Source organism: Kluyveromyces lactis (genome assembly GCF_000002515.2).
Source record: "Kluyveromyces lactis strain NRRL Y-1140 chromosome B complete sequence".
NCBI lineage: Eukaryota > Fungi > Ascomycota > Saccharomycetes > Saccharomycetales > Saccharomycetaceae > Kluyveromyces > Kluyveromyces lactis.
In genome coordinates, this window is record NC_006038.1 from 364,294 (window position 1) to 383,629 (window position 19,336).

The 19,336-nt window shown below is 37.4% G+C and overlaps 11 protein-coding genes and 1 non-coding gene across 12 annotated transcripts; 5 read left to right on the forward strand and 7 right to left on the reverse strand.

Annotated features, from left to right (window-relative positions):
• Positions 1 to 281: 281 nt before the first annotated feature.
• KLLA0_B03982g (chalcone isomerase domain-containing protein) lies at positions 282 to 1,229 on the forward strand (the record flags this gene model as incomplete). Its single annotated transcript, XM_451711.1, has 1 exon — positions 282 to 1,229. The coding sequence occupies one exon, from the start codon at positions 282 to 284 to the stop codon at positions 1,227 to 1,229; it is 948 nt and encodes a 315-aa protein (XP_451711.1).
• Positions 1,230 to 1,393: 164 nt separating this feature from the next.
• On the reverse strand, positions 1,394 to 3,610 carry KLLA0_B04004g (pseudouridine-5'-phosphate glycosidase/carbohydrate kinase family protein; the record flags this gene model as incomplete). Its single annotated transcript, XM_451712.1, has 1 exon — positions 1,394 to 3,610. One exon carries the CDS (start codon positions 3,608 to 3,610, stop codon positions 1,394 to 1,396), a length of 2,217 nt encoding a protein of 738 aa, XP_451712.1.
• A 276-nt stretch (positions 3,611 to 3,886) lies between these two features.
• TTI2 (Tti2p) lies at positions 3,887 to 5,170 on the forward strand (the record flags this gene model as incomplete). The annotated part of the gene is made up of 1 exon (XM_451713.1): positions 3,887 to 5,170. The coding sequence occupies one exon, from the start codon at positions 3,887 to 3,889 to the stop codon at positions 5,168 to 5,170; it is 1,284 nt and encodes a 427-aa protein (XP_451713.1).
• Positions 5,171 to 5,349: 179 nt separating this feature from the next.
• On the reverse strand, positions 5,350 to 5,613 carry TIM8 (protein transporter TIM8; the record flags this gene model as incomplete). Its single annotated transcript, XM_451714.1, has 1 exon — positions 5,350 to 5,613. The coding sequence occupies one exon, from the start codon at positions 5,611 to 5,613 to the stop codon at positions 5,350 to 5,352; it is 264 nt and encodes an 87-aa protein (XP_451714.1).
• A 355-nt stretch (positions 5,614 to 5,968) lies between these two features.
• MCM22 (Mcm22p) lies at positions 5,969 to 6,658 on the forward strand (the record flags this gene model as incomplete). Its single annotated transcript, XM_451715.1, has 1 exon — positions 5,969 to 6,658. One exon carries the CDS (start codon positions 5,969 to 5,971, stop codon positions 6,656 to 6,658), a length of 690 nt encoding a protein of 229 aa, XP_451715.1.
• A 25-nt stretch (positions 6,659 to 6,683) lies between these two features.
• Positions 6,684 to 9,014, reverse strand: RIX1 (Rix1p; the record flags this gene model as incomplete). Its single annotated transcript, XM_451716.1, has 1 exon — positions 6,684 to 9,014. The coding sequence occupies one exon, from the start codon at positions 9,012 to 9,014 to the stop codon at positions 6,684 to 6,686; it is 2,331 nt and encodes a 776-aa protein (XP_451716.1).
• A 346-nt stretch (positions 9,015 to 9,360) lies between these two features.
• On the forward strand, positions 9,361 to 9,433 carry KLLA0_B04114r. The gene has a single exon. It is a non-coding gene; the product is annotated as a tRNA-Lys (tRNA).
• Positions 9,434 to 9,675: 242 nt separating this feature from the next.
• Positions 9,676 to 11,682, forward strand: SGM1 (Sgm1p; the record flags this gene model as incomplete). Its single annotated transcript, XM_451717.1, has 1 exon — positions 9,676 to 11,682. One exon carries the CDS (start codon positions 9,676 to 9,678, stop codon positions 11,680 to 11,682), a length of 2,007 nt encoding a protein of 668 aa, XP_451717.1.
• Positions 11,683 to 11,804: 122 nt separating this feature from the next.
• Positions 11,805 to 12,452, reverse strand: XPT1 (xanthine phosphoribosyltransferase; the record flags this gene model as incomplete). The annotated part of the gene is made up of 1 exon (XM_451718.1): positions 11,805 to 12,452. One exon carries the CDS (start codon positions 12,450 to 12,452, stop codon positions 11,805 to 11,807), a length of 648 nt encoding a protein of 215 aa, XP_451718.1.
• Positions 12,453 to 12,885: 433 nt separating this feature from the next.
• On the reverse strand, positions 12,886 to 14,505 carry UTP9 (Utp9p; the record flags this gene model as incomplete). Its single annotated transcript, XM_451719.1, has 1 exon — positions 12,886 to 14,505. One exon carries the CDS (start codon positions 14,503 to 14,505, stop codon positions 12,886 to 12,888), a length of 1,620 nt encoding a protein of 539 aa, XP_451719.1.
• Positions 14,506 to 14,811: 306 nt separating this feature from the next.
• On the reverse strand, positions 14,812 to 17,970 carry NMD5 (Nmd5p; the record flags this gene model as incomplete). The annotated part of the gene is made up of 1 exon (XM_451720.1): positions 14,812 to 17,970. The coding sequence occupies one exon, from the start codon at positions 17,968 to 17,970 to the stop codon at positions 14,812 to 14,814; it is 3,159 nt and encodes a 1,052-aa protein (XP_451720.1).
• Positions 17,971 to 18,382: 412 nt separating this feature from the next.
• NVJ1 (Nvj1p) lies at positions 18,383 to 19,222 on the reverse strand (the record flags this gene model as incomplete). The annotated part of the gene is made up of 1 exon (XM_451721.1): positions 18,383 to 19,222. One exon carries the CDS (start codon positions 19,220 to 19,222, stop codon positions 18,383 to 18,385), a length of 840 nt encoding a protein of 279 aa, XP_451721.1.
• Positions 19,223 to 19,336: the final 114 nt, after the last annotated feature.

A 19,336-nucleotide genomic window follows, 5' to 3' on the forward strand; every position in this document is an offset into this window, starting at 1 on the left:
TGGAATATCCATGGTATCACCAAAGAAGTTTCAATCTTAAAGTCCTCTGGAAAACCTTTCTTACTGTGCTTTGAAAAGACCTTATTCGTATTCTTACCCTTTCAATAAATGACCGTGGTTTTTTTTTGTTATCGTTATAATATTAGACCATAAAATATCGTTTACGTAAACGGTCGACCTTGTCAACGAGAAAAAAGGAAACAAGTCCAACGTTATTCTAGAGGTAGCCTTCATAGTTTCAACTGGAACTACTCCAAATTATATTTTCAAACCTTCAAAGTATGTTGAGGTTTACTCATGTGCTTAATAATGGGGCGAAACGCTCTGCTCTTAGTTTAGGAAGAAGCTACTTGCGTGGTTTCGGTTCCATGCATGGACCTCGAGTTGCTGTTTCAACTTTAATCAAAAAAGACAAGAAACCTAATGGCTTTCGTGGTATGTTGGCTTTATTTGTAGGTATCGGAACACTCGCTGTAAGCGGGCTTTCTACAAACTTATACAATGATCAAAATGTTAAGGAAGATCCTTGGAAAAGTGTGTCTGTTGATAAGTCTATTGACCCGTTTCCAACTGAGTTAAAGGCTCCTGAGTTCCCCATTTCTACTGAATATGTTATGTTAGGCTTTGGTATAAGGTCGGTTACTTTCATTAGTTTCAAAGTTTATGGGTTAGGTATCTATGCTGCAAAAGAGGATTTGGGATTAATCCCTAAAGTATTGGATTCAAACTTTCTTTCTACTGCGTTCATTGATTTCGACTCCAGTAAAAGTCATCAGGAGAATTTGAAGACTGCTTTAGACAACCCTGAAACTTCCAGAATTCTCATTAACAACTTATTGGATAGTGGAATCAGATTGGTCGCAAAAATCACACCTATCAGAAACACTGACTTCAACCATCTCAAAGACGGTCTTGTGAAATCCATTCTTGGGCATCCGGATAGTAAAAAGGATGAAGATAGGTTAACGAATGGATTACAACAATTACGCGATGCTTTCTCAAGAAAAGGTTCAGTACCAAAGAATAACGATTTATTGATTGAATTGCAAGCCAACGGATATTTGCAAGTATCCTATTTCGATAGAAAAACAGGAGAATCCACCACAATGGGACAGGTAAAAGAGACATTGATCGGTAAATTACTCTTCAGTCAATATTTAAGTGGACCTAAACCGTTAAGTCCAAGCACAAAAGATTCTGTGGTATCTAAATTAGTTACATTGGCTTAAGATTAAGGCCAATACATTCTATTTAACAAAAATCGCATTCATGAACAATAGGGTTACGAAATCAGTAAAGTTATACTATATACACATCTTCCAAAAATCATTGACACATCTTAACAATCGGATTTTTATCATTACTTTAAATATATAAGATACATCCATTGAAATCAAGGCAACTCTTTTAAATTCTTGCTGATAGTTTCTTTATCTTCTAGAGTAATTCTTGCTCCATATTGGGCTCTGTCTAATCGGTGTTTTCTCCTGGCTGGATCCTTCAGTTCCAAAAACTCTGGATCTATGGAGATCTCATTTAGCAAAATACCAACTAAAGTATCACCAGCGCCAGTGACACTAGTTACAGTTGTATTTCCAGCTGGAACCGCATGATGCTCTACAAGAACGCCTTGTTGTTGACCGCCAACATGTTCTCCGGTACAATACATTGAATAATCACTATATTTTGATATTAACTCAAGCGTTGCTGGATCAGTATCTTTCTCCATAGAAAATATGTAAATACCCTTTGAACCATGTTTAATCACCATCCTTGGGAAGTAAGGTAGTAAGAATGACGCAGTTTGAAATATTCCATTGTCCAATAGATATTTTAGTTCTCCTGTGGATGCCTTCTTATTCACTGATAAATTTCTATCGATCTTGAACGAGTCTAACACTGGAAACCAATTATCTAAATCAAATTTGTTGTTTTTGTCCAAGGCTTCATATATTCCTTTAAGTTCCGTAACCGTTGGAGTGATCAAATCAAATCCATGGTTGGGATAGACTTTTAAATTCTTTGCTTGGGCGATTTTCTGTGCTTTACATTCAGAAGTCGGCTCGAAAATCAACTTGAATCCCATTTTTTCTCGTAACGTAATCAGATGTTCTAAAACTTCTACAGATACATTGGCATCTACCAAAACAACATTAGGTTTCAATGACTTCAATTTATTTGTTATATGTTTTATCGGTAGCTGAGTTACGATATCCATATCAGAACCAGCGATGTATAGCTCCCCATCCCTAGAGTGGATTGAGATATACTGTGCTGTCCTTTCCGATTCGTTGATGTAAATACCATCCGCAGACATTCCTAGCCCCGACAATATATGCTTTCCAGCAATGTCTTTGCCGACAGCACTGATTAGTGTGGTTTGATGTTGAGAGCTTCGATTACTGTAGTTTGCACTTAACGCAACGTTGTGTCCAACTCCTCCAATAGAGGTTGACGCTTTCCCAGGATTAGAATCACCTTGGTATATATGTGAAGAATTGAAAGTGCACTGAGTATCAAGAGCGACAGAGCCAATTACCGCAGATAGAACCTTTGTCTCCTTTTCATTGCCTGAAGTTTCCTGGCTTGTCATAGTTCCCCGTTGATTTTTAGGCTCATATCTTGGAATAATGTTTTGCTTTAGTTTAGATAGAGAAGCCGCTATATTTGCTGCAATTTTACAGTTGTTCAGTACAAATGAAATATTACATTTAACAGACGCTCCTGAAGTCTTTGAAGCTATCTCCCTGAGTAAAAAAGGTGTTAACTCTTTACCACTAATACCTGCTGCTGCTGCATTTTGGCATGCTTGTTCTATTATATCGTTAATGAAGTTATCATCCAAAGCCACTTCTCTTGGAGGAGGGCAACAGAATAAGTAGCCCGAATTTAACCCAAATTCATTACCATCTCGTATAATTTGTGCAGCTTCCAGATAAGAGTTAAAATTATAAGGAGATTTCACTCCTGAATCTCTAGTATAGAAACCTGGAACATTCGTCCCCGGGGGCCCCATTGTAGCTACCATGCATCCTTTAGTCTCTAAATATTCCATAGTTCTAGGGATATCCAATATTGCCTTTGGGCCTGCACACACCACGGATACAGGAGTTCTTCCTAATTCTTCTAAATCAGCACTAACATCAAGAGTTAGTTCACCGCCTTTATGAACGCCACCTAGTCCCCCTGTAGCAAATACTTCAATACCTGCCTTGTGGGACAAGATCATCGTACTCGATATTGTAGTGCCTCCATAAAGTTTTTGAGCAATAGTATAAGATATATCACGTCGAGAAACTTTATTTACCAGACCCTTCCTAGCATACTCTGCTAATTGTTCGATTTCTCTCGTCTTTAATCCAACTTTAGGGATACCATTAATGAAAGCTGTTGTTGCAGGTATGGCTCCGTTGTTCCTGATTTCTTGCTCCACCTTCAAGGCCATCTCTATATTTTCCGGGTACGGTAATCCATGTGATATTATGGTGGATTCCAATGCCACTACGGGCATTTTGGCATTCAATGCCTCCCGTATTTCATCAGAGACAGACAAATGCAGCCTTCGATGACCTATCCTTTGTACATGAGACCTCACTGAAGTTCGTAGCATCTTGTCCAGCAGTCAATGCTATCAGTTACCAGAATCACAAAAACACTCTTCAGCGAAGAACAACACTATCAGATAGCCTCAACAGTTATCTTCTCTGTTCGACGACATTATATCTTCTTCCGATATCACATAGTTTTCAGATCCATTTATTTTATATGTCATATTTTTGAGAGCTCATCCCAAATTCAAGCATATTGATGATCGTTACCAAGCCTTGCCGAAAAACCTCAAAATATAGCATTTCTAAGGCCAATCTAGAAGCCAATCGATTATACAATGAATCAACATGTGTTGAATTTTTTATTAAACCTTGAGGAAGACAAATTGAGTGTTCCAAGCAAAGATTCAGTAGAACAATTGATTATTTTCTATGATAAGAATATAAACGTTGAGAATAAGGAAGAATGGTTTACCAAAGGATTGGTCAGCTTGTCATACTTTTTGTTAAATGAACACTGGACAAGGTACGAGCAAAGAGATAGAGTAACACATCTTATAGATAATTATTTGGACCGAGATCATGATTTGGTACATTCCTTCATTTCTGCATTGAAACCAATGTTAATAAAATCGACCGGGATCAATAATGATAATTTAACCCCTTCAGGCCGCCGTAAGATTGAAAGCTCCAGACCTGGCCTACAGCCAAGATTAGGCTTTGAACAAACGTTTGGTGAATCAAGATGGAAAGAATGGAGGACTAATGGTGGATTACGAAGTATTGGGTTATTTTATATTATTTTGAGACACTTAGGGAAGCAGGAAATTTCTGCAAACCTACCCTGGATAAGTCCAGGAATACTTAATATAATTGATGACACTACATTAGGGCCAGAAAATGTGAGAGTTTATGGAATTATGTTGCTCTGCACATTACTAGAATCAGTGTTGAACAAGCGAGATACATATAATTTTAATTTCAAGGATACCGGGCTACAAAAGGTATACGAGCCAATATTGACAAACCTTTTATACAACTTACCACCATCCTCAACTCCAGAAGAGACGCTTCGCACATGGAAAGTGACATATCCTGCGTTACAGCTAATATTGAGAGTAGAAGCTTCAGATAACGATCAAGATTTTAGAGATAGATTAGGGCACATGTTTTCTGAGAATATATTACAACTTACTATTCCAAGAATCGGATTAGACTACCCTGGGCTCTCTTTGTGGATTCTTGGCTATTGTCAAGATGTTGTTCTGATGTTGGGGAAAGAAACAACATTATATTTACAGCGTGTGATATACGTTCTTGGGGAATTCTATTTCAGGAATGCGTTCATGACATTACAAATGCCAATTTTACATAAGTGTCTTGATCTATTGATATTACTCTGTGATCAATGTATTCCAGAGAGTATAGTCAATCAAAGGTATGATATCCTAGCTTGCATTCTACTATGCTATGAAAAATGTTACAACGAGGGATCTTTAACAGCAGATGTCTTAGACAAATGTAAAGTATTATTAGCTAAACTCGAATCATTCGGATGTGATTTCAAAGAAGAATCAAAGAAACTGAAGGAGCGTAAATCTCTTACTAATTTATTTGCATAAATACCTATCTAATTCATCACATAAAGAAAAATACTAACCCTGTAACTTAGCAATCCGAAAATAAAACGAACCAGGGGCGGGGCTCACTGATATATGTACAAGAAGTGGAGTCACACAACGAGCTTTACAGGTTCAGGTTTAGCAGGCGCTACATTTTCTTTTCACATCGCGGAGTGAAATTATTGAATAGATTGCAAACCCTTAACAATTCTGATATTTGTGTCCAAAAATCTGTTAACACAGTTGTTTAGGCATTGTTCTTCTTGAGAAGACAAATCAGCATTTTGAACGTTGCTAATACAGTTTTTGAAACAAAGATTGGTGAACTGATGAATAGACATCTGTACTTTTTGCTTGGAATTCTCGGATTCTAAAAAGGTCATGATTTCTTTCTTGGAACCATCATCCAAGTTAGATAAATCGTTTTGTGAGATAGAAGACATTCTTTGTATATATGTGTGGCTCTTTCCAAACTGTAAAGCGGTGCTGGTAACTATAGGATTGGCGTATTGTTTAAAATTTATTGAAGGTTTCCATCGCTATTTCGCTGTTTTGTTCTTTGTTCAATTCAGTTTTCAGCTTTTTTTTTCTTTTACTTTTTTTTTAGGCATTAAAGCTTTACAAGAAGGCAACCTCGATCAACCAAAAGCCTTGAAATGAGGGAAACTTTATGCCCAGTCACCAGGAAAAAGGCAACTGCCTCGTCAGGAAAGTGTTATAGTACTTAAAATTGTGTCAGAATTTTTATGCAGAAAGAATGATCTAGTAATATCATAAAAAGTTGTCTGTTTATTTTATATGTTGAGGATGAATGCACAGGAAGAAGAGTCACCAATGGATACGCAACAACTGGCGTACATCGCAGCCCTTAAGAGAGAACTCACAGCTAAGGAGCAATTATTGAGACAGACGATACAGGCATGTAACAGAGCTGAAGCCAATTTAAATACAGACGTGGTGAATTACAGAGTTTGGGATCAATTGGCACAGAGGCAGATGTACACTTCGAGTAGATCTGATCCGATTGGGATTGCGTCATTGAAGCAGAGTTTGCAAGTTGACAACAAACAATCAATATTCAATGAAACAGAGCAATTTCTAGTTGAGATGGTAAATAAACAGAAACAGTTTAATGCAGATATGTCGTCATTGATTGTGATGTTACAAGAACGTCTTCGTGATGAGAATCAATCACCTGAAAATGCCGGAGATCCAATTGGAATGATTCAAGAAATGAAGTCTAAAATTTTCGATCTAATTCGAAATCATATGGCCGTAGACATTTCCACACCAATATACTCTGCAGATATCGCTGCTGCAGACATGACAAACCTAATGAGAAGGTTAATTAATGGTGATTCAACCCTAACAGTCCATGACTTCCAACCAGATTGTATGAATTTGTTTCGGATACTGGATACAGCGTATCTATTACAAAAGATAGATATGAATGGGACTATATATGTGAAATTAGAGGATTTGACTTAGAGCTTGTTTTAATTTCGTTTCTCTATCACTCTTCGTCGTCATCGTCATCGTTATCACTGACGTTGATGGTTGGAATTTCGATTTCTGAGTCTGAATCAGAATCTGGCTGCTGTGCGGTTTCAGTAGTTTCAACGGTTTGAAGAACCTGGGTTGGAACATTTGGAATTACCACAGTTTCCCCATTATTCTCGGTTTCTTCCGCAGAATCAGGTCTTTGACGTTTAGTCTCTTCCTCTTCTGATTCCGATTCTTCGACAGCACGTTTCCTGAAAATTTGGGATTCATCAGAAACGATTGATGTTAATGCAGATAGAGGTTTTTCAATAGAATTCTCTGGGCCATCACGATCCCGCTCAATGTCATTTGCAGTTACAATTCCGTTAGCATCCGATTGGTCAAGGACATCTTGTTGTCCAGTAACAATTGTTTCTTCCGTCTCGTCACTGTCTCCATTGGGCATTTTCAATGCATTTCTGATGTCCTTTCTGATGGAAGAAGACCCTGGATTTAGCAGACAGGAAAATGGCAATCTTGGGTTGCACAACACGTCGAATACTTTGTTGTCCATGTTCTTCAATAATCCGACCGCAATTGGCAAGATTGAGAGTCTTTCGGACCCAGGATACAAAACTATCGTAGTTAGAAGCTCTTCGAAGGATTCTGGTATGTTTCCAATTTGTTCGTTTAAGGTAATGGACATTACGGTAGCGTATTTGATTATATTGACTTGCTGAGTTGATGGTAGCTTCCAATTTTGAACTACTAATGACAAAAATTTGTTAGCCTCATCATACCATCTTAGTTCTGTCTTATTGACGAACTGCTTAGGGTGAGAGTAAATATCGGACATTGCCCCGGCCATTTTGTTGTAATCTTTCTTTTGTTTAGTGGTCTGTTTAATTGACTTTGCATCATTTACGGTGGTGTAGAACTTGCCCAAATTAGATTTTTCCTCAACCAAACGTAAAGTTATGTCCGTTAATTTGGTGAATAGATCTAATTCATCTATCTTGTGTCCAAGATGGCCAGCTAAAGTGTTGATTAAAGATAATAAATCGAAAACTTGCTCTTTCATTGACTCGACCTTCTCATAATCTATGGCATTTCCCCTTGCCTTAATTGGAATAAATAGTTCCAAAGACGATAGAATGGAGGAATAATAGTACAGAATATCTTTTCCGTAGCACCTGGATATAGATTTAAGTACCACGATACCTTGATATTGTAGACTACGCAAAACGGTAATAATAACAGCAGTGAGTTCTGTTTCACGACGTAGACCTCTTTTCAATGGTAGATAGTTTGTGCTCAACATCAGTAACGCTTGGCAGATGTCAATTATACCATGTAACGGGATTCTTAAAGGGAATGAGGTTGGCAATGAAATAAAGGAAATTAGCAACTGTGAAAGAACTTCGACCCGATAAGATATTTCCCATAAACTGAAGGATTCATTCATATCAACAGATAATGGAGCAAATAGTTCGTCCTTAATTTCTCCCGTATCTTTCTTTGGAGTTGGCAATGAATCAATAAAATTTAACATCTCAGAATCTACAGAGAAGTCCAAAATATCACCACATAGCAAAATCAAAGGCTTGAATTGATACAAGACGGAAAGGATACTAGATCTCCAATTTTCATCCATTAAGGTTTTATGATGTTCTTGATTTTCTTCCAATTTTTGGGCATTCTGCTTTATCAAATGTAAATATGCAAAATTATCACAGATTAACCTTTGAGTGGTTCTGTCATACAATTGGAAATCTTTAGTGATCAACCTATTTAAAATAACACGGTACTTGTTAGCAAATGGCTTGAATGTCGTGGTATTCTGCAGCAAGAGCTTTTTCAAAATTGGAAGACATAACTCCGGTTCGTATTGACACAAAGTCATCAATAACGGAATGACAGCATTAAGTTTTGGTGTCAAAGCTTCTCTAGTCAATGTTGGTTTGCCTCTGATTAGATCCATTAAGATATCCACAGTTCTGGTCAGAGTCTTTAGAGTTGTCAAACGAGCTGCTGACTGAGATGTTTCAACATAGAAATTAATAAATGATTCCAGTCTCGTATATAAAACGGTCAAAAATTGGTTTGCCTGTGAACACAATACAACAGGATTATTCGAACATAATACTGCTACGGCGTGGCATCCTTTCCAAATCTGGTATGGTTCGCTAGATCTTAAAAGTTTCAACAGTTTGGCAACGAATACACCAATGTCAGATTTCAACAAAGATTGGTTAACATAGGTGGGAGATCTCAAAGTTTGCAGAATAGAACGGAATTGACTACCTTCTGATTCTTCAATTAGCTTGGCTAACGAACTTAATGGGACGGTAACTGTAGCCATGATGTAGATGAAGTTGAGTATTCCAAATCACAATCTGAATTTGGTTACAAGGTCTTCAACAATGTCAAGAGATTATTCCAACTTCTTGAACAATGGTAGTAAATATAGAAGCCTACTTTCACCTATTCGCACTGATAACAACCGATAAATACTTATGATCAATTCAAGATTTTATCACTAGCTCTCAAGCCTTCTCTTCACAATGCAATGCGATGAGCTTCAAAGTTGATTTTTTCATTCTTCAATCGATTGGAGATTTCTTTTTACGTGGGTAGCGCATACACAATACATGTGATATTTGCTTTTTGGTATAGCAATTAAAATAATGCCGTATGTCAAGAATTAGGCCTTGTTGGCGCAATCGGTAGCGCGTGTGACTCTTAATCACAAGGTTGGGGGTTCGAGCCCCCCACAGGGCTTTCTTTTTTTTATTTTTTTTGTTCGTTCACTCTGATATTTCTGCGGTACTATGAATGTGAAGATAATATCTACAGTACCTAAAGAAAGAATCCAGATTTATTGTTTTAAGCTTAGTTTAGCGAAGTTGGCTCAAACGCCAATTGTTTGCAACTGAAACTCCTTCGTTCTAGTCTGTACCCACCCAAGTTAATTAGAGAGTTAACATTATTCATTGGTGATCGTTCGCCTTTTTCCTTGAATCATGGAGAAACTTTCTGTGCAGGAACGTCTTTCACTGGCGACGAAGGCTAAAGCTAAGGCGAGAAAGAAGAATAAGAAGCTCAGTTCTCCGGAGGTAGTTGAAAGCTCTGTTGATACAATTGAAAATACCATAGACAGTGATATCTCGAAAGAAGTAGAGATTGGTGACGCCACAGCGGACGTAAAGGGAGCAGAAGCGGTTCCAGAAGATGGCACTAAGGATATCAATGCGGCGGTCGAATATTTCAATAGTCTATTGCATCTGAACGAAAGCGTTCTTCAGCTTGATCCAGCAACCTTACTGCGTCAACTATACCCAATTGTTCAGAAGTACCAGCAAAATTCTATTGACTCGACCGCAAAACAAAGTCATAGTAATTCAGATTCCAGTTTAATCAGATTGATAAAGGAAAAGGATGAAAAGATCGACTCACTTTTAAAAGAGGGCGAAACGTTATCGAAGAAAGAGTTACAACAATCAGATAAGATCAAGAAACTTAACAAGACTATTAAAGATTTGGAATCCGATTTCAGTTTGAAGTTAGATGAATTACAAGATGTAAAAACACAGGCCGATGTTCTTGAAACCACTAATGCATCCCTAATGGTATCTTTAAAGGATATGGAAAATCAATTCGGTACTCTGAATAAGAAGTATGAGGACTTGAAGAAGGAGTACGATGAGCATTTGAACACAGAATATGAGTCCAAGAAGGTAGAACTGAAGAAACTTGTTGAAGAGAACGAGGTTTTAAACACTGAATTATCACAAATAAGAGAGCACGAAGACCAAATGCAACGGACGTTCGAATCAAAATATAAAGCACTCGAAGAAACTTCAAAGGAAGAAGTTGACAGGTTAGAGATACGGTTGGAACAATTGAGAATCGATTTAGAAAATATCAATACAAAATCTGGCGACTCAACTACCACTGACAATACAACAAATGACGCGTACAGCAAACTTATGTCCCAATACAAAGCAGCACAGCACGAATTGAATGAAAGCAACAAAAACTGGGCAAGCATTGAATATGCCTTAAATGAAAAATGCGATTCATTGAAAAGTGCGAAAGTTGAAGCTGATCAAATTATTGACTCTTTGACAACAGAAATGAACGGAATAAAACAATCTCGTGATGAAATTTTGTTGAAATTAAACAAGTTGACTGTGATGAATGGAGAGCTTCAATCAACTTTAAAAGAGACTACTGATGACTTGTTAGTCACCAAAGGAAAGCTTTCGAACATATCAGATGATTATGAAATTCTACAAAAGCAGCATGATATACAGAAGGTGCAGCTCGGGAACGCATTGAGTAACCAACTGACTGAAAAGAAAATAGCACTAAAAAAAGAGAATGAAGCACTAAATCAAGTCATTTTAGATACTACTGAGATATCTGATTCAACTCAGGAACATCCCTTAACTAAATGGGATCTCAATCATGAAAAAATGGACCATCTAGATCCACTGGTGGATAATAACCTTGATGATGACTTGAAGGCAGATTTTTCTTTTGAAAAGGATTTAGATATACCGGACGAAGCTGCTGATCTTGAGTTACTGAAGCGAGGTTCAAGTGACTTGTCTTTGGCCATGAATTCGACATACGTAAAAGCAAATACGGCGCGGGATACTCAATCTGGTGTTAATAATACAAATTTGCAAATGGTTACCAGACTTGGTAGTGAAATAAGACGATTAGAAACTGAACTATCATCTGTCAGAGAAGCATATACTAGATTGATGACAGAAAAAGAGCAAGCTAACGAGGAAATTTCGCGGTTATTGGAGAGTAACGAAGAAGTTATTTTATTGAAAACAGATAGAGAAACTCTCTCTCAGGAATTACAGAGACTACAAGCTAAACAAAGCACAATCCTCGAACTCCTAGGTGAAAAAACGGAACGTGTTGAAGAATTAGAGAATGATGTCATTGACCTCAAAGATCTAATGAGAACCCAAGTTCAGCAGATTGTTCAATTACAAGAACAATTAAGATGAACGTTTTGAATTAAATAAATTTGCATAACCATTTGTACTATAGATGAAAAGAATTGGAAGAATAATCCGAATCGCAAGTTTGAACATGTTTTAAATAGTATAACATTAGCATGCCGCTCCATTCAGTTATTACCTTGTTGGATAGCAAACTTGGTATGTTCTTCAATATCAATTGCTTCCCATGGATAGCATAACCATTTGTCAGGCACAGTAACAGCTGCAATATATCTTTCATTGTCGAACAGTTCTTTTGGTAGTTCAACCTTTTTAGGCTTGTCCTTGTTGTGTAAAACAAAGATAGAGAAAGTAGTCTCCTCACTCAATCTGTTCAATTTCACCTGTTGCTCATGAACCTCTTTTTCCAATTCAGTCAAGGCATAATGTAGGGTAGTTCTCGTGTCATCAACTTCATCGACAATCAAAATTCTCTTACCGATCAAAGAATCAAAATGTTTGTCCAAAGCACCAAAATCTAACCATTGAGTTCTGATAACTTCTTTTCCAATTGTCTCAACTTGTTCATCCAGACCTAAATCTTCATATAATGACAAACCGATTGCTTGGATTGGAATGTTCTTTTGACCCTTGGATTTCAAAAAAGATCTGATTATCCTGGCTGGAATCATACCACCACCAGTAATAGCAATGATTACATCTGGTCTTTCACCTTTATTCATGATAGTTTTCGCTACATCTTGGCAAAGCTTATGAATATTATTGTACGAAATGTACATCTTGCTAGTATCAGCTCCAGAATCTTCCTGAGACATCTTTAAATTTCAGATAGGCTATCGACAATTTGGGTGGTTCGTATAGCGCTTGTCACTAACTATATTAGCGAAATGCAATGATACGAATACGCGAGGTGATAACTCAATGGTAATTCGGCTGAAGATGAGATACCAGTTCTTAAAAAGATGCGATGAGCTTTAAAACTTTTCGAAAAAAAAAAAAAGAAATCTTGTTATCTGAGATCAGCAAAGATTCCCATGTGATGAGATAAGCTACAACACAGCCAGTTGTAGCATAAGGATTTAGAACGTTATTCGCATAGGAATAGTGTAAATAGCGGCTCTAATAAGCGAGGGGAAAGTAAAGGTATTTGTATTTCCGCAATTCTTTGATGGTTTTTCTGGATGGAATTAGGATCTATATATGCGGTACTAGTTATAATGAAATACGTAGTATTGGTATCAACGGTTATTATTCGGAAGCGTCATTCAAATCATCAGCTTCTCCATTTTCATATACGAATTCTTGTTCGTCTTCCTGTTCTCTGTCTTGTATTTCATTAACGTCTTTGCCATTGATTTGCATGGATGCTAATTGTTTTCTCAAGAAAGATTGTCCGGAAAGCATTTCTAATTTACCTTGAATGGAAAGGAGAGTTGAGAGAGACTCCGAGCTGGTCCTTAAGGACGACCTTAGGCGTTTTGTCATTTTGTTTGTGTTTGAATTGATAACCTTGATTTGAGATCTACGAAGAGTTAATAGCCATTTGAGCCATACAGAGGCTTGGCCTGCTGAATCAACATTTGCTGATATATGTTGCGCAAGCACTTCAAACAACTTATTAGTACTGTCTTCGTTAAGATCATCTCTGACAAATAATTGGATGTTATTATCCGACCATGGTTGTTGTAAAAGAATTTCAAGAATTAATTCAGAATTCATATTGGCTTCTCCGAGAGCAGTGATTAGCTTCTGTACAGTTTCATTTTGTTCCTTTTTTGAAATTTTTCTATCAGATTCAGGTTCATCCTTGGCGACGATCTCGTCAGGGACCAGAGAAGCTTGTTTCTCGGTATCAACTAAATTGAACGCGAATTCATTTTGTTCATGCAGTTGAGATTCAGATATTACTTCGAACTTAGGCTCATTCACATCGATCCATGCTAGTACAATGTTATCATCTTTGATCTCAAAATCTAAAATTTCAGAGTTCTCGACTTTTATGCTTGCAAGCGGTTCTTCTGCATCTTTCAGTAAAACCTTCATTCTACCTGCAGTGTCCAATACTACGATATTATCATTAATTACTTTCACCTTCTCGGATTCAACATCCCATTGGCATAGTATTTTTTTCTCTGGTAAAGAGTAGAGGGAGACTTTTGATACATCGGCAATTACGACATGGTCTTGATCATATACTGTACATGAAATTGATCCGAAATTTTCAATCTTGCTGAACGTTGAAGGCCTTTTCTTAGATGGATCTACAAGATAAACGAACTCTTCTGTGATGACCGCCAGAAGTAGTTTTTGTGGGAAACTTAATACCTGGAAGTTGATGATATCTTCATTCTTACCATCCGTTAGATGGAACGTTTGTAACGGCTTTGTTGTAGCATAGTTGAACCTTTTCACAGTTTTATCGTCATCTAACAACCATATAACATCATCTTTCGAATCAATGCCTAGAATTTCTTTCTTGTTCTGTATGATATTAATGATCTCTTTACCATTAGCTGAATGCACAACAATCTTTCCACTAGGGAATACATTTATAAAATATTGCTCTAATGGAGAGTTCGCTATCTCTTCATCGGCTCTTCTTTTCACACTTCTCGTTTTACAGTTGTTCTCCGCGGAAGAATGGTTGCTACACCAGGTCAAAAGGTTCACTTCAGAGACTACTAAGTCATTGCTCTCATAATCAATTTGAAGAACCTGAGAACTGTTTATATGTAAGTTGCTCACGTCTTCTAGTGGATATAAGTCAATGGAGTTCTTTTGGGACCTATTGGATTGAAATGCGAAAAATGTTGCTCCTGGAGAGAAACTAGTAATGTAATCACCAGCTGAGTAACTAGATTCAACCATTCTATAAACTGGTTCAATATTTCTGTCGCTTCGCCTCAGAAGTTGCCGGTACTAATGGTAAAGTTACCTTTTGATCACATCGAACTCTTTACCTTCAATCTAGCTAGGCTATTAAGTGATGAGATGGATGGAAATTTTTCAGTAACGCCAGAAAAAGAAAAACTCTTACCCGGCTACAGGTAAATAGCAGCTGCTCGAATGGTCAGCACGTGAACTATTATGTCGGCGATGCAAAAGTAGATAAAGCTATATGTATATACATTCGAAATTAATACAACATTTGAATGACTGACAAGTCATTTCACCTTATGTTGTGTGCAAAGTTCTGAGAAAAGCTTGTTGGTCTTCTGAAGACATGCTACCAATGAAGTTTTGATACTTCTCTGGTTCAGTCTGCTCCAATCTTGAGAAAGTGTGTTGGAAAAGTTCATAGATGTTGACGTCATCGAGGATGGATCCAGATAATGGGTCTTCTTCAAGTTCATCCATATCATCTTGGTCAAGGAACTGGCCCGATTCATGGATTAGTTGTAGGCTTCCGGCTTCATTCTTCAAGAATTTTAGATATTCTTCAGCATCGCCAGCAGCATCTTCATCATCGTCTTCGAAGTCATTCCACTCATCGTTAAATCCATCAAACTTACTGAATGCATCACTTGAGAATTCTTGACGTTTATCCTGTAAGACCTTCAGTGCTGCAGGGAACTTGTTGAATAAATCATTCAACATTGGCCCCAATTTCAGATACACGGCCTCGATGTGTAACGAGACATACTCTTGCATGGGTACAAGTGTTAGAAGAGATAAGGTAGCCATGATCGACAACTTAATGTCAATGACTCTAGTAAACTTTGGGAGATAGAACTGGATCCAAATTTCAAGGAAAGTCGTAAGAAGCTGTTTGTGGTTTAGAAAGTTCAATGATTGTGATGGATAGTATACCATAGATGCTAGTATAACGTTGAATGCATTGACACCATAATTTAGATGAGTTTTCAAACTGTTTTTTTCCACTTCTATCGCTTCAGTTGTAGTAGTTAAAAATGTACTCAAAAATTGTTCTGGGATTTTGTCTCCGAATGCCAAAATCATCTTTTGTGCAAATTCAAACACGACGCACATTTCGTCTAGATCCTTGTCCTCGTTTTCATTTGCAGTAGCAGCTTGGAATATTTCAAATAGTATATTAGTGTAAAAAAGGTTTTGCTTCAATTCGTCCTTACCGTAAATTAAATAGTTAGAAATTGCCATCATAAAATCTTCCAAGTAGAAAGAAACCATACTGCCCTCTTTCCTATTGCAATCACCAATCAACTCTAACACTTTCCAAGAAATCGAAGAAACTTTACGCAGTAGAAATGTAGAATTCTCAACAAATTCACACACTTCACGGTAGAAATCTTCCATATCATTCTTTAGAATGAACTCAGCAGCGGGATAGAAAGAGTGCTCTAAACTCTCGATAATTTCAGTTGAATTTTCAAAAGAAAGTAAAATTGAGATTATCGTAGACAAGATACTCAATGCAGCCATCTCTTTATCAGATTCATCCGGCAGTTCTCCGCCAGAAAATGTGCTTATATCAACCTTGGATGCATCGTTTAGTTCGATCGCCAACTTCAAAAACTGCTGAACCAAATTGTTCGTTAAGTCAACACTAAACGGTTGTAGTTCTTTTGAGAACTGTTCAACAAACTCCCTAATAACACCAGAGATCACATCTGATTCAAATTCATGTGAAAGTTGTAATAATGACTGCATTGTTGGTACAACAATTGTTGACAACGATTCTTGGAAGACACTGTTATCAACAAAACTTTGTAACGCAAATGCGGCTAGTAATTTAACTGGAAGAAACCCTGATTCATCGTTGAAACAGTGCATGACACCTTCGTAGATTATTGGAATTGAACTTGGCTTTGTGAAATCATAATCAGATAGCTTGGAGCATAATTCACAAACTCTTGCACGTAGGAAACCATAGCTGGAGTTAAACAATGGGAACACGTAAGCATGTAAGAACTCTTCTAAAGCTCTTCCATAAGGTGATTTTGGTGCAGTTAATCTATCTGTGATATTGGAAACAATTCTCAAACAGGACTCTACCTTCACGGCCTGTTCCAGTGATAATGATTGGAAACCTCCTGAAGAATCCTTTATACCGTTTAACGTATCTGTAACAAATGATAAAGTTGGCTCTAAAGTTGTTTTAGAGCGCTTGTGAACCGCTGTCACCAATAATGATACTGCTGCCACATCAGGAGAATAGTCGTCGTTCCACGTTTCTAGATGGCGATGAATGTACTCTCTTGGGTCGTTTTCGAATGTCTCAAGAGTATCTGAGTCGGGACAAAGCATCGGGAAAATGACATGCTGTAAAATGATTGGATAATGAGGTTTGACCATCAACCAACTTACCTTTTGTGTCAAGGTATGTTCGATGTAGCTTAAGATATTGTATAAACACTCATCGCTGATCCATAATTTGTAAGTACCCCACTGTTCAATTTGTTGGAAATAAAGATGTAAAAGGTTAGGCATAAAGTCCTTCAAATACATCTGTTTGAACTCATCGTATGAGAACTTCTTGGTTAATGATTCGGACGCATAACGCTGAAAAATTCTTAACATGTTAGAGTAAGCCCATTTCTTAGCCTTAACCCATTGATAGTTTTTACGGGAATCTTTATCCACTGATTCAAGGAAATGCTGCGAAAGAGGCATTTCTATAATTGCAACGTGGAAATTTGCCCAAGGTATAAATCTTTCGGGGGTTTGCAACGTGTATGGGAAATCATGATATGTTATGAATTTGTAAATTTTGATGATAAGTTTAACCATATTACCTATTTTGTTATCATCCAGGGCGCCGGGAGATTGGATCAACTGGTTTGCATAGGCCAATAAATCATCAAAGTGCTGAACAATTAAACGCTCGAGATTTTGTCTCTCATCATTTTCGGACCACCTATAGGTTCTAAAAATCTCAGATAAAGCGAGTAAACCAATATACGCTGAATCTATATCATTTGTTGATAACAACCTAAATGACTCCGCTAATAGTCCATCCCACCTTCCTGCAGGATACTCCTCTCCGACGATAGTTGTCAATGCTGGCATTAACATTCTAACACAACTAGGATTCGTGTGAGAGCATTGCACTAAAGTATTAATAAACATATCTTTGACGATTGGCTTCTCATCATTATCAAGAGCAATGTTCAATAACTCATTAGAACTTTTGCTTCTTTTTGACCAGCCGTAATAGATCTTATTCTTCAAATATAGTGATGTTGATAGCTTTATGCTTTCCGGCACTTTAGAATTCGACAAGATATCCAAACAGGCTCCAACAAAACCGGGAATCTTACTCAGCTCTCTGAGCTTCTGTTCTGACTCATGTCTGACCTCACCTGATTGGTTCAAAGTGCCTTCAAAGCACTGGAAGAGTAAGTTGACATCCATTTTTCTATTATCAGGATTGGTCTCACAAAATAAAAACTGCCGCGAAGTCCCTGAAATAAATAATGTTTTTGAAACTTATTCCTCTTGATATTGCTTTTTGAGATGAATCAGTTGATAAGCACACTGTAGACTGTGCCAATCTTGCTGGTAATGTTTACTTCTTGATCTGCTTGAAACATGCGATGAGCACTTCAAAGAAATTATCAGATTTGGTGATCATTTTGAACGGAAGTTGTGTAGTTCAAGAAAACATTTCAAATCACGTGACCAAGGTAGTTGGTTCCGTCCGTCTCAGTATATATACAAATTGATGCAACTTCTATTATGGTAGATTATGCGCTGTAGTCTAGTGTGTAACTATTTATGTTGTACAAGTATTCATGTGGATCGTCCTGAATCATTTGGTTTTACATTAGAATTTGAACGGCTCTGCGTTGGCCTGTTCGCTGGAAACTTGTGTGGTGTTTATTGTAGGTTTTGATGGTGAAATACTCAACGGTATTAGCATACCACCTGGCAATTTGCTTGCAGTGGACTCTACAATTGATGTGTCCTTGAACTTCTGTGGCGTTTCTGTTAATTTAAGGATATTTGAATGCATGTTTCGAAGATCATCATCTTTGAAAGTATTTGAAGGCAACGGAGGTGATGGCATTGGGCTTGGAGTGCGTGTTCCGTTCAAACTACCTCGTATCACTTCTTCGGTACTTTGATCAGGTAACTCCATATCACTGCTATTGTCTTCGAAATTGAACCCATATCTGAATACTATTGGTTCTGATTTGTTTCGTTGGAATTGTAGTAAAGCTCGTTGCTCTGCAGGGAAATGATGCGATGGCTTGGTACTCACTTCATCGCCCGTTACTTCTGTGTTCAGTTCGATATTCGTAGTATCAAAGTCTTTGGTATTTTTAGCAGATAACAAGTACGCGGCACTCTTCATTATCTTATATATCAGGAACGGGACAGTAATGAGTATAATCATCAAAATTATAGGATCCTTATTCTTGACTTTATACTCTATAACCTCATACAGAGTAATCCATTCCAACTCTTTAACAGGCCTAGTGAGAGCGTTGGGACATGAAATGGAGCATATATCCTCAATTAAATGTGGATCCATGTCGGCTACTTTATCCATAATTGGTTTGTTAGGGGTTTTTACTAAATTGCCAATAGATTGGAAAAGCTCACCAAAATTGATTCTGGCTTGCTCCAACCAGCCCCTATGAGCCATTGATTCAGGTACCATCTTCTGGTAAATGGTGTCGGGATGTTCAATTCCTTAGTATGCGTGCTTTATCTTTTCCCTAAACTATCTTTTCCTTCCATAGATATGTGAAGACTTGCCAATTTATCAATAACT